Source organism: Muntiacus reevesi, chromosome 5, assembly GCF_963930625.1.
Source record: "Muntiacus reevesi chromosome 5, mMunRee1.1, whole genome shotgun sequence".
Taxonomy (NCBI): Eukaryota; Metazoa; Chordata; class Mammalia; order Artiodactyla; family Cervidae; genus Muntiacus; species Muntiacus reevesi.
In genome coordinates this window covers 76,803,418-76,817,317 of record NC_089253.1, presented here as the reverse complement: position 1 = coordinate 76,817,317, position 13,900 = coordinate 76,803,418, and the positions used below count along the sequence as shown (strand labels likewise).

The 13,900-nt window shown below is 35.4% G+C and overlaps 1 protein-coding gene across 10 annotated transcripts in view; it reads left to right on the top strand.

Moving 5' to 3' along the window:
* Positions 1–13,900, top strand: part of CDC42BPA (CDC42 binding protein kinase alpha) — a 292,676-nt gene that overhangs the window by 192,515 nt on the left and 86,261 nt on the right. For 8 of the 10 annotated variants that reach the window (XM_065935565.1, XM_065935563.1, XM_065935562.1 and 5 more), the window contains exons 13-14: positions 2,631–2,873; positions 3,121–3,231. In XM_065935565.1, the coding sequence (XP_065791637.1) occupies positions 2,631–2,873; positions 3,121–3,231 (354 nt within the window). The remainder of the gene's footprint in view (positions 1–2,630; positions 2,874–3,120; positions 3,232–13,900) is intronic. The other 2 variants (XM_065935568.1, XM_065935570.1) reach the window with 1 other exon arrangement.

The window sequence follows — 13,900 nt, the reverse complement described above, 5'->3', positions numbered from 1 at the left end:
TATATACCCACCAGTAGTGTATAGGAATTTTTATATTCAACATTACTTTATATTATTAGAAATGTTATTTTTGAAAAACCTAGTCTAAATTGACATTTTAGGCCTAAAATGATGTTTTAGTATGGCCTTAATTTGCGTTCTTCAATTACTAACGAGTTCAAGTAGCTCCACACATGTCCTTTTATCATTTATGTTTCTTATTTTGTGAAATAACCTCTTAATATCCTTCATACATTTTTCTGTTGGGTTGTTTGTCTTTTCCTTATTGGTCTGTAAGAATTCTTGAAATTCTCTGGCATGCTAATCTTTTGTCGATTATATATGTTACTGATGTCTCCCAGTTAGTGGCTTGTCTTCATTTTCTTTATAGGATCCTTTGAATAGCAAAAAGGTTTTAGTCTTAAAGTAGTCAAATTCATCAATCTTTATTTTTATGATTATTGCATTTGCTGGCTTATGTAAGAAGTCTGAGGTAAAAAAACAATTCTCCTTAATTTTTATCTTGACCTTTTATAAGTTTGGTCTTCATATTTAAGTTTTTAATGCATCAGAAATTTATTTTTGTGTATCATATGAGATAAGTATCCAATTTCACTTTTTCCCATATAGCTAGCCAGCTGTTCATTTATTCAATAGGCTGTCCTTCCCTCAGTGATGTGCAGTATCACCTCTCTCATATATTAAATTTCCATTTATTCAACTCTCTAGTCCTTGAAGACTGTGATGGGATTTTGTTTAAAATTGCATTAAATCTATATAGAGCAATTTCAAGAGAATTGACATCATTATAATATCGAGTCTTTAAGTTCTTATCCATTATTTATTAATATCACTCTAAACGCTCACAGGATTTGAAGAGCAAGGCAAAATTATTATCGTTTGCATTCAGAAAGAAAACTCAAGGAGAAGGAGTCCCAAAAAACTGAATGAGGGTGTTTATACAGAGGAGAGAGGCAGATGCTTCCTGCTTCCCCTCTATCTCTACCCACCTTTCTGAGGGTCTCCTTGGAAACCTAAAGAGAAGAATCTAGGACCCTTTGAAATATAAGCGAGTCACTCCAGTGAAAAGATAAGTCCACCTCTCCATTTCTAAAAAGAGGGTGTCTCCTTGGTCCTAGCTCTTATCTCTCTCTCAGCCCCTCCTTGAAATGTAAACACATAAGTCGAGGAGTTAAACCTCTTTGCAGTTTTCTTACTGTCTAAATTAGTCATAAAGACTTGCTCATGTCCTAAGTTTCAGTAAAATCTGCTTAGAAAGGCCTAACTGTACAAAAACATAAAATTATTTTATCCACAAACGTTGTATATCTGTGTATCTTTAAAGTATTTTTAAATGTTTCTCCATAAAATTCTATGCAAGTCTTGATTGCCTCTCCTTAAATTTATTATCCTAAGTTTTCATACATTAAATTGTGAAAAGAAAGTGTTAGTTAAAAAATATATATATGTAAAGATTATACTGGTGTCATAGAATTAGCTGAGTAGCACTGCCTCTTTTTCTGTTCTCTAGAAAAATTTGTGTAATAAAAACATTTTGTTCCGTGAAACACTGGGAATCATCTGTAAAATCATCTGAGCCTAGAGATTTCTTTCATGCTGGGGGGATGAGGAAATTTTGTTAACTATTGGTTTGGTTACTTTAATTGTTATAGAACTTTTCAGGCATTCTATTTCTTCTTGAAACAGTTTTGATAAATTTAGTTTTGTAGGAATCTGTTCATTTCACAAGTTGAAAAGTTTATTGGATTAAAATATTTCATTGCATCCTTTTACCTTTTTTGATTTTTTTGTAGATTTGTGATTATAACCTCTTATTTTTTTCACTTCTAAATGCTCTATAAAATTGTTTTATAAACAACTTCAATAGTCTTTTTGCCTGATCATTTTAGTCTTTTGTCATTTTCCTGTTTTTATAATTTCCTTCCATTTCTTCATTTTATATATAGCAATCTATTAGTACCTGATAATTCTAATATTCAAATACATTGGGGTTTATTTTTATTGTTTGTAATGTTTACTTATAGTTGTTTGTCCTTTGGGTGTTTGGGTAATCTCTGGTTGTGAGCTCATATTTGTATGCTCTTAAAAAACATACCCTAGATTTCATTGAGACTCTTTTCCTCAAAGAAGATTTGCATTTCTTTTTGCTGGGAGGCAGGTGATTCTACTGACCCGAGTCTACTTTAGCCCCTTCTAAGTTTCTCACTTTAATTAGAGAGTTTAGCTTTTCTCTTTGCTGATGGCCCAAGAGTTAGTCCACATCAAATATAACCCTTGTTTTTATCATTTGTAATCATTTGATATAATTTTTTTAAACCTTACAGATAGCCATTACATTTCACAAAATCTTTATTTTGATCATTGTATCTTTTATTTCTGTATCATTTAATTTATTGAAACTAAGATAAATCCAGTTATATCTTTTCAGTTAAAATGTTAGCATAAGAAATTGAAAATATGAACAGAGTACCATGCTACTAGTATCTGTTCAAAAGTAGTTCATTTCTTTTAATTTTATTCCAAGGTGAATAATTTTGGCTCTTCTTGGCTTCATGATAGCTAATTTGATGGCCAAATTTGGTCCCTAGGTTGCAGAATTGGTAACTTATATTCTTTTTACAAAACTGTAGGAACTAGTCCAGGCTAGTGAGCGATTAAAAAACCAATCCAAAGAGCTGAAAGACGCACACTGTCAGAGGAAACTGGCCATGCAGGAATTCATGGAGATCAATGAGCGGCTAACAGAATTGCACACCCAAAAACAGAAACTTGCTCGCCATGTCCGAGATAAGGAAGAAGAGGTGGACCTGGTGATGCAAAAAGTTGAAAGCTTAAGGCAAGAGCTGCGCAGAACAGAAAGAGCCAAAAAAGAGGTTAGTAGTCAGGCAAATTTTGTAGTGGCCATGGGGTAGTGATTAAAGCTGCTTTTTCAGACTAGTGAAATAATTTTTATTTCATTTAATTTTTGAAAAAAAGTTTTTTTTTAGTTTGATAATGTTATTTAATATGAATTTCAACATTTGAGTTATCTCCCTATTGCAAGGTAAATTCTCGTGGGGAAGACATTTTAGAGAAACAATTATAATCATAGAATCGGCTTTTTTCACTTTCCTTTAAAAGCTGGAAGTTCGTACAGAAGCTGTGGCTGCTGAAGCATCTAAAGACAGGAAGTTGCGTGAACAGAGTGAGCACTATTCTAAGCAACTGGAGAATGAACTAGAGGGACTGAAGGTAACTTTTGATTTCTTATTTATCAAGGTGAATTAATTTCCTCCCCTTTATGCTTAACAGGATTACTAGTTGTGTGCTCCTTTTGGTATGGAATAAAAACTAGCTACCCTTCAAACATAGTATTCTTAATTCTCATCAGCAGGAAGCTGGTTAGACTTCTTAATCATGCTGCAAGGAAAGGGAAGGCTCTGTTTAGTGGAGAAATCTTTTAGGAAGGAGTTAAAATATTTATGAAGGTCTGCATACCTGGGTGAGATACATTGGTAATGGTAATCTCATGGGAGGCATTGTTAGATGTCTTAGACCCTCTGTCTTGTCTACACATGGTCCTCACCAAATGGTCAATACCGAAATTAGATTGATTATATTCTTTGCAGCCAAAGATGGAGAAGTTCTATACAATCAGCAAAAACAAGACCAGGAGCTGACTGTGGCTCAGATCATGAACTCCTTATTGTCAAATTCAGACTTAAATTGAAGAAAGTAGGGAAAACCACTAGACCATTCAGGTATGACCTAAATCAAATCCCTTAAGATTATACAGTGGAAGTGACAAGTAGATTCAAGGGATTAGATGTGATAGTCAGAGTGCCTGAAGAACTATGGGCAGAGGTTCGTAACATACAGGAGGCAGTGATCAAGACCATCCCCAAGAAAAAGAAATGTAAAAAGGCAAAATGGTTGTCTGACGAGGCCTTACAAATAGCTGAGAAGAAGAGAAGCTAAAGGCAAAGGAGAAAAGGAAAGATATATGCAACTGAATGTAGAGTTCCAAAGAACAGCAAGGAGAGATAAGAAACCCTTCCTCAGTGATCAGTGCAAAGAAATACAGGAAAACAATCGAATGGGAAAGACTAGAGATCTCTTCAAGAAAATTAGAGACACCAAGGGAACACCTCATGCAAAGATGAGCACAATAAATGACAGAAATGGTATGGACCTAACAGAAGCAGAAGATGTTAAGAAGAGGTGGCAAGAATACACAGAAAAACTATACAAAAATGTTCTGTACAACCCAGATAGTCACAATGCTGTGGTCACTCACCTAGAGCCAGACATCCTGGAATGTGAAGTCAAGTGGGCCTTAGGAAGCATCACTACGAACAAAGCTAGTGGAGGTGATGGAATTCAGTTGAGCTATTTCAAATCCTAAAAGATGATGCTGTGAAAGTGCTGCACTGAATATGCCAGCCAATTTGGAAAACTCAGCAGTGGCCACAGGACTGGAAAATGTCAGTTTTCATTCCAATTCCAAAGAAAGGCCATGCCAGAGAATGTTCAAGCTACTGCACAGTTACACTCATCTCACGTGCTAGTTAAGTAATGCTCAAAATTCTCCAAGCCAGGCTTTAACCGTATGTGAACCATGAACTTCCAGATGTTCAAGCTGGATTTAGAAAAGGCAGAGGAACCAGAGATCAAATTGCCAACATGTGCTGGATCATCAAAAAAGCAAGAGAGTTCCAGAAAAATATCTATTTTTGCTTTATTGACTACACCAAAGGCTTTGACTGTGTGGATCACAACAAACTGAAAAATTCTTAAAGAGGTGGGGATCCCAGACCACCTGACCTGCCTCCTGAGAAATCTGTATGCAGGTCAAGAAAGCAACAATTAGAACTGAACATGGAACGACAGAATGGTTCCAAATCGAGAAAGGGGTACATCAAGGCTGTATATTGTCACCCTGCTTACTTAACTTGTATGCAGAATACATCATGCAAAATGCAGGTATGGATGAAGCATAAGCTGGAATCAAAATTACCAGGAGAAATATCAGTAGCCTCAGATATGTAGATGACACCACCCTTATGGCATTTCACCATCCGAAAGTGGTGAAATTTCAGCCTTATGAAAGTAAAGAAGAACTAAAGAGCCTCTTGATGAAAGTGAAAGAGGACAGTGAAGAAGTTGGCTTAAAGCCCAACATTCAGAAAACTAAGATCATGGCAAATAGATGGGGAAACAATGAAAACAGTGAGAGACTTTATGTTTTGGGGCTCCAAAATCACTGCAGATGGTGACTGCAGCCATGAAATTAAAAGATGCTTTCCCCTCGGAAGAAAAACTGTGACCAACCTAGATAGCATATTAAAAAGCAAAGACATTACTTTACCAACAAAGGTCTGTCTAGTCAAAGCTATGGTTTTTCCACAAGTCATGTATGGATGTGAGAGTTGGACTGTAAAGAAAGCTAAGCACTGAAGAATTGATGCTTTTGAACGTTGATGCTTTTGAACACTGTGGTGTTGGAGAAGACTCTTGAGAGTCCCTTGGACAGCAAGGAGATCCAACCAGTCCGCCCTAAATGAAATCAGTCCTGAATATTCATTGGAAGGACTGATGCTGAAGCTGAAATTCTTAATACTTTGGCCAGCTGATGCAAAGAACTGACTGCTTGGGAAAGTCCCTGATGCTGGGAAGGGTTGAAGGTGGGAGCAGAAGGGGATGACAGAGGATGAAATGGTTAGATGACATCACCAACTCAATGGACATGAGTTTGAATAGGCTCTAGGAGTTGGTGATGGACAGGAAAGCCTGGTGTGCTGCAGTCCATGGGGTCACAAACAGTCAGACACGACTGAATAACTCCACTGAACTGAAACATCTCAACAGAAGTGCTTAGGAAGGGAAATCCTTGTGCCAGTTCTAGAATTGGACTATCTGGTTTTAAAGCCTGGCCTCATCAGTTACTTGCTGTTTAATGCTGGACAAAACATTTAGTCTCTTTGGACTTTAATTTTCTCATTTGTAAAACCCTATCTCATTGGTTTTATACAAGGAGCACATATATATGTATGTAAGCTGCTACATCACATGTTCTCAGTTACTAATAGCTATCATAATGTCATTATGTATGTCAAAGTGAGAGAATTATGATTAAATGGATATCATATTTCTATAACACTAAATTATAATCTGAATATGATGTCTGCCTTTTCCTGACTCTAACCTTTGCATATCCCATTTCCTAAGCATTGTCTGCCAGCCACCACCTCCACACACTCCTTGCATGCCTAGTCTAGTATCTTATTCATCCAAGAAATACAAGAATTAAGTTGAACATCATCTGAGGAAGTTTAAGTATTCCTTATTCTGTGGTGCTTTAGAATTTTGTTAATAAATTTACAATAGCTCTTTTTATAATTACTTAAACACAAAATGTCTCCCCATCTAAACTATGATTTAGTTTATTGAAAGCATAGGCTGGTATATTATTATCCTGGCACAGGACCAAATTTTTAATACTTGTTTAATAAGTGTGTTAAATCAATAAATGAATGATGTGGTAGAATTGGCTAGAACTTGCTTTTTCTCTGAAAATTGAATAATAGTGGTTGCAAGTAAGTTTTCTCTGCTTTAAATACAAATATGAACTAGATTTTATTTCTTGCTTTGGGGATTGCTTTGTCTTGTTTTGTTTTGATTAACTGTGATTCCATGGTCTTTTTTAGCTTTCCAAATTAGAAATGTTTCTTCCGAACAAATCTAGACTTCTAGAACAGAATTAGTGTATAGACGTCATTGCATTACCATCTCAAATAACTTTCAGTCAGGGACAGCTTTGTTTCCAGCACTATTTTAGATGCTTTTGTTAAAAACCAGAATCAGAAGGTGCAAACTGGAAGAAATCTTAGAGATTATTTGCATTTGAGGAAAGTGAAATTCAGAAGAGTTTAGGATTTACAGTCTTAAATGACAGAGTACAATTTAAACCCAGGTTTTCTCATTCTCAGTACCATTATATCTGCTAGTTTCCCTTTTTTTTTCCTTTACTAATCACTGCTGCATTGAAGACTTCAAATCACATTTATTAACCTACTGATCAAGCACTCATAATCTCTTGTATCTTTTAAAAATTTGTGGTAATAATAAAACTACCCAATAAATTAGTTAGCACATTCAAAATACTTAGCCCATGGCCTGGCACAAAGTAAAGACTTGGTAACTGTTAGCTATGATTATTATCATAATTGTAGGATATTATCATTATATTTTAGGATTATTATCATTTCTTTAGGATATTTTTCTAAAAGTGGGAATGTCTTAATTTAAAGGTATATACATGTAAATTTTGAAACTTATTTTGGCCCCTTTAAAAGGTGATAGGAATCTTTACTGCATTGAGAATACTTTTCAATGGAATTGAAAAGAGAGAAAGTTCTTGAGTAAAAGTTAGAAACTGTAGCACCCCACTTGCAAAAATGGACAGAACATAAATAAGGATACAGATGTCTTGATCAACAATATAACCAACTGTAAGTAACAGACACATATATATAACCCTCCTGGCAACAACAGCAGAATACATATTCTTCTCAAGTGCGATTGACACATTGTCTAGGATAGACCGGATATTAGGCCACAAAATAAATCTCAATAAATTAAAAAGACTGAAATCACACAAAGTATCTACTCCAATTTCAGCATAGAATGAATCTAGAAATCAGTATCATAAGGAAAACTGGAATGTTAAAATATGTGTCAATTAAGCAAGGCACTCTTAACCAACACCTGGGTCAAGTGAAGAAATCACAAGAAAAATTAGAAAATACCTGTAGGCTAATCAAATGAAAACACCACATGGGATGCAGCAGAGACAGTGCTCAGAGGCAAATGTGTAACTGTAAATGCTTCTATTAAAAAGTAAGAATCTCAAATCAGTAGCCTAACTTTATGTCTTACAGAACTAGAAAAAGAAGAGCAAAGGAAACAGAGCTAGCAGAAGGAAGGAAATAAAGATTAGAGCAGAGTTCAGTAAAATGAGGAGAGAATAATAATAAAGAGAATGAAACCAAAGTTGATTCTTTGAAAGATCAGCAAAATTGACAAACCTGTAGCTAGACCTGATAGAGAGAGGAAGGGAGGAGACAAATAACTAACATCAGAAGTGAAAGTGGATGTTGCTACCTGTCATCAAAAAGCAAAAGGATTATAAGAGAATACTCTAAACAACTCTGTGCCAACAAGGTAATCTAGATGAAGTGGATAGATCGAGAAGCATGCAAATTATCTAAATGCAGGATAAAACAGAAAGCCTCAACAGACTTATAACAGGCAAAGGGAATGAATTGGTAATAAGAAACCTCCTGACAAAGAAGAGCCCAGGACCAGATAGCTTCACTAGTGAACTGAGCCAAACTTTTAAGGCAGAATTAACACCAGTTTGTCTTAAACTCTTCCACAAAATATAAGAATAGGGAACACTTTCTAATTCATTCCCTAAGGCCAGCACTGCTGTAATCCCAAAGCCACATGAATAATGTAACAAGAAAATTACAGACCAGTATTCCTAATGAATATAGATACATGAATTCTCAACAAGAGACCAACAGACCAAATCCAAAGTCATATTAAAAAGCTTATAAACCATGGCAAAGTGGGGTTTATCCCAGAAATGTAAGAGTGGTTAAATGTAAGAAAATAAATCAATATAATAAATCACATTAAAAGAACCAAAGTGAGCAGAGGGACCACATGGTCATCTTAATTGATGCATCTTAATTTCACAAAATGCAACACTCTTTCCTGATAAAAACTCTCAGAAAACTAGGACTAGAAGGGAATGTACTTAACGTGAGAAAAGGCATTTATGGAAAACCCACAGCTAACATCATACTCAATGATGAATGATCAAAAAAAGTTTTCCCTTAGATTAGGAATGTGACAAGGATGCCCATTTCTACCATTGCAATTTAACATTATGCTAGTGGTTCTAGCCAGAGGAATTAGACAAGAAAAAGAAATAGAAGTCATCCAACCTGGAAAGGAAGAAGTAAGGAAGGAAGAAGTAAAACTATTTGCAGATAATAGGATCCTATATTTTAAAACTTTAGAGAATACTAGCAGTTTCCAATCTAGCATATAAGAACTTTGGAAATCACCACTTTGTTCTAATACCAAGTAAAAGGCTGAAAAAATTGAAAAATCAGCAGTTCTTAGGTTTGTAAGAAAAGTAGTACCACAGAATGAACTCCTGCCCTGTTGGAGAGTGACATGCAGATCAAGAGAATCGCAACTTGGGAGAGCAGGAACCCTTGTAGGAAAGCAGTGCCAGCGCAGGGAAGCATGAACTATAATTGAAAAATTGCTGGTGGCTCAGTGCAGACAAGTCTGAGAACAAAAACTCCAGGGGACCCTCATCACTGGGGAGCCCTCACAGTTTCATCAGTTTTACCTCCTAGAGCTCTACAGGTTTTCACAGTGAGTGTCGGAGGAAAATACCCCTTGTACTAACAGTAGGGGTAGCAGTTGTCAAATGTACCAGAGCAGTCTGTCCTTCTTAACAAGGAGTGTCTTCAACTAGAACCTAACTTGCTGAGGTTTTATCAGACCTAATTAACTTGAGAGAAGGGAAATAACCCAGCCCAGCCCACTGTAGTCACCCTGTCCAACAGGTAAATGGGGAAGAATAGCTGACAAGGTTGTCTTAAGTTCACAGTTCAAAAGCCCAGGCTCAATAACATGCTGATATCTAATCTTAGGGTTCCAGAACACTTCCCGTCCCCACACAACTTCCACCACATTACTAAGAGCCTATTTACAGCAGTTCTTTTTACTCAGTACATCATGGTTACCTAACAATAAAAAATTGCACTGGAAGTCAAAAAGCACAGTTAGAATAGAGCAAACATCAGAACCAGACTCAGGGTTGTTGAAATGATCAGACCAGGAGTTGAAAACAACTCTGATTGATAAGATAAAGACTTTAATGAAACTATGATAGCGCTAATCAAAAGAAAGTGGGAGTAGCTATATTAATTTCAAACAGGGTAGAATTCGGAATAGAGAAAGTTTTTAGAAGTAAAGAAAGGCATTGTTTGTCACCAACAAGACCTAGCATACTTTACGTGTATGTGTATAACAATATAGCATGAAAATGCGTGAGGTAAAAACTGACAGAAGTGCAGAGCTTTAAAAAGAGATAAATTCACTGTCATACTTGGGAACTTCAGCACCCCTCTATCAGAAATGGACAGATCAAGAAGGTATAAAATCAGTAAGTACATAGCTGAATTCAACATCATCATCAGTCATATGGATATAAGGACACCTATAGATTAACAACAGCAGAATACACATTCTTCTCAAGCTTACACGGGTTATCCACCAAGATGGACCACATTCTAAGCCATGAAATAAACCATAACAAATCTTTAACATATTTTAAAAGAATAGGAATCATACATTGTCTGCTGTCAGACCACGATGGAATTAGACTAGATGTCAATAAAAAAAAGATAGCTGGAAAGTTCCAAAATACTTGGGAATAAGGCACCACCCTTATAAATAAAACGAGTCAAAGAAAATATCTCATGAGAAACTTAAAAATATTTTGAACTAAATGAAAATGAAAACACAACAAAGTTTGTCAGATGTAGTAAAAGCAGTACTTAGAGGGAAATTTGTAGCATTGAATGCATATATTAGAAAAGAAGAAAGATCTAACATTAATCATCTTAGCTTCTACCTTAGAATACTAGAAAAAGAAGAGCAAGTTAGATCTAAAGTAAACAGAAGAAAAATAATAAAAATTAGAGTAAAAATCTATCAAATTGAAAACAGGAAAATATTAAAACCAAAGCTTATTAAATTCATGTTGACATCTGGCAAAAACCACCACAATATTGTAGAGAAATTATCCTCCAATTAAAATAAATTGATTAATTAAAAAAAGTTCAAGTGGGCAATAAAAACCTGCTTTTAAAGTAAAAAAAAAAAAACCACAAACCATCAATGAAATCAATAAGCCTCTGGCCAGGCTAATTAAGAAAAAAAGGGGGGCTCTCTTTATCTATATTTGAGAGAAATTATATTAAGTTTTCTAGCATGAATGTATTCTTACATTCTGGGAATAAGTTGCTCACATAATAGCTGAATTTCAGTACAGCAGTAGGTTACAAATGTTAACATTTTATTAAAAATTTGTATGTTAAATTTGCATTGAGATGAGTCTGATTTTATTATTCATATGGTTTTTGACCAGATTTTGTTTCAGAAGTTTGAATACCTTATATAAATTTAATAATTCCACTGGAAACTTGAAAAGAAGGGAAATTACCTATCAATATAACTTACATCATTTTGTATACTTATAATTACCTTTAAAAATTTTTCTTTTCTGTGGTAAATTTTTTGCAAAGAATATGTTTAATCTATGTTTTGCCTGCTGTGCTTTCTGCTATATTTTTAAACTTTGGTTGTAAAATAAAGCACATAAAGATGAAAAGAGATAGAGGACACTAATATCAGAAATGAAGGACAGGACATCATTGTGCAACCCATGTACATTAAAGTACTAACAAAAAAATACTATGGACAATTATTTGCCTACAAATTTGATAACCTAGCATAAATGAACCAACTCCTTGAAAGACACAAGCTGCCATATCTAGACTAAGAAGAAGTAAATAATATGAAAGGGCTCTGCCTGTTAAAGAAATTGAGTCAATAATTAATAACCTTCAAGAGCAGAAAGCGTCAGGCCCAGATATGTTCACTGGTGAATTATACCAGACATTTAAGGAAGAAATCACACCAATTCTCTATAATCACTTTCAGAAGATAGAACTAGAGGAAATACCTCCTAACTCATTCTATGATATCAGAATTATACTAATACCAAAACCAGAAAAAGTACAAGAAAAGAAAGCCATAGACTAACATGCGTCGTAGACATAGATGGAGAAGTCCTCAACAAAATATTAGCAAATTGAATCCAACAATATATAAAAAGAATTATACACCAAAACCAAATGGGATTTTATCCCATATATGTATGCAAAGCTGGTTCAACCTTTAAAAGTCAATATAATGTATCGTTGATTTGATAAAAAAGTCACATGACTATATCAGAAGCTGCATAAAAAGCATCTGACAGACTCCAGTACCCATTTATGATAAAAACTCAGTAAACTAGGATTAGAGGGAGACTACTCAACTTGACAAAGAATATCTATAAAAAACCTACAGATAATGTGATACTTAATGTAAGAAGCTTGACAATTTTCACTAAGATCAAGAACAAAACAATGGTTTTTCCTCACACGACTCCTTTTCAACATCATACTGTATGTCTTAGCTAGTGCAGTAAGACAAGAAAATAAAATGAAAAAGGTATCCAGATTGGGAAGGATGACATAAAACTGTCTTGGTTAGCAGATGATATGATTGTCTATGTAGAGAATCAAAGAAATTAACAAAAATCTCCTGGAACTAATAAGGCATTTATAGCAAGGTTGCAGGTACATGATTAATATGCAAAAGTTGGTCACTTCTTTATATACTAGCCATGAATAATGGAATTTGAAATTTAAAACTCAATTCTGTTATATTAGCATCCACAGAAATGAAATACTGAAATATAAGTACACCAAAATATGCTCAAGATCTATATGGGGAAAACTATAAAACTCTAATGAAATAAATCAAAGAAGAAAAAAAAATCAAAGAAGAACTAAATAAATGAAGAGATATTCCATGTTCGTGGATAGGAAGACTCAGTATTATCAAGATGTCAGTTCTTCCTATTTTCAGTTATAGATTTATTGCAATGTAAGTCAAAATTCCAGCAAGTTCTTTTGTGGATATCAATCAATTAAGCCTGAAGCTTATATGGAGAGGCAAAAGACCCCAAATAGCCAACACAATAGTGAAGGAAAAGAGCACAGTTGAAATATTGACTTCAAGTTTATATCAAGCTACAGTAATCAAAGACAGTGTGGTATTGACAAGAAAATATATAGGTACAGCATCTATGACAAGTTCAGTTCAGTTGCTCAGTCATGTCCGACTCTTTGCGGCTCCATGAACCACAGCACGCCAGGCCTCCCTGTCCATCACCAACTCCTGGAGTCTACCCAAACCCATGTGCATCAAGTCAGTGATGCCATCCAGCCATCTCATCCTCTGTCGTCTCTTCTCTTCCGGCCCTCAATCTTTCCCAGCATCAGGGTCTTTTCAAATGAGTCAACTCTTCGCGTCAGGTGACCAAAGTATTGGAGTTTCAGCTTCACATCAGTCCTTCCAATGAAGACCCAGGACTGATCTCCTTTAGGATGGACTGGTTGGATCTCCTTGCAGTCCAAGGGGCTCTCAAGAGTCTTCTCCAACACCATAGTTCAGAAGCATCAATTCTTCAGCACTCAGCTTTCTTTATAATCCAACTCTCACATCCATACATGACTCCTGAAAAAAACATAGCCTTGACTAGATGGACTCTTGTGGACAAAGTAAACAAAGGCAATACAGTGGAATAAAGATGTTCTTTTTAACAAATGATTTAGAACAACCAGACAGTGCATACAAAAAAAAAATCTATAAATAGAACTTACACCCTTCACAAAAATTAACTTAAAATAGATCACAGACTTAGATGTGAAACATGAAATTATTAACACTCCTCAGTCAGTCAGTTCATTCACTCAGTCGTGTCCGACTATTTGCAACCCCATGGACTGCAGCATGTCAGGCCTGTCTGTCCATCACCAACTCCCAAAGCTTGCTCACATTCATGTCCATTGAGTCGGTGATGCCATCCAGCCATCTTATCCTTTGTCATTCCCTTCTCCTCCTGCCTTCAATTTTTCCCAACATCAGGGTTAATGAGTCAGCTCTTCGCATCAGGTGGCCTAGGTATTGAAGCTTCAGCATCAGTCCTTCCATTGAA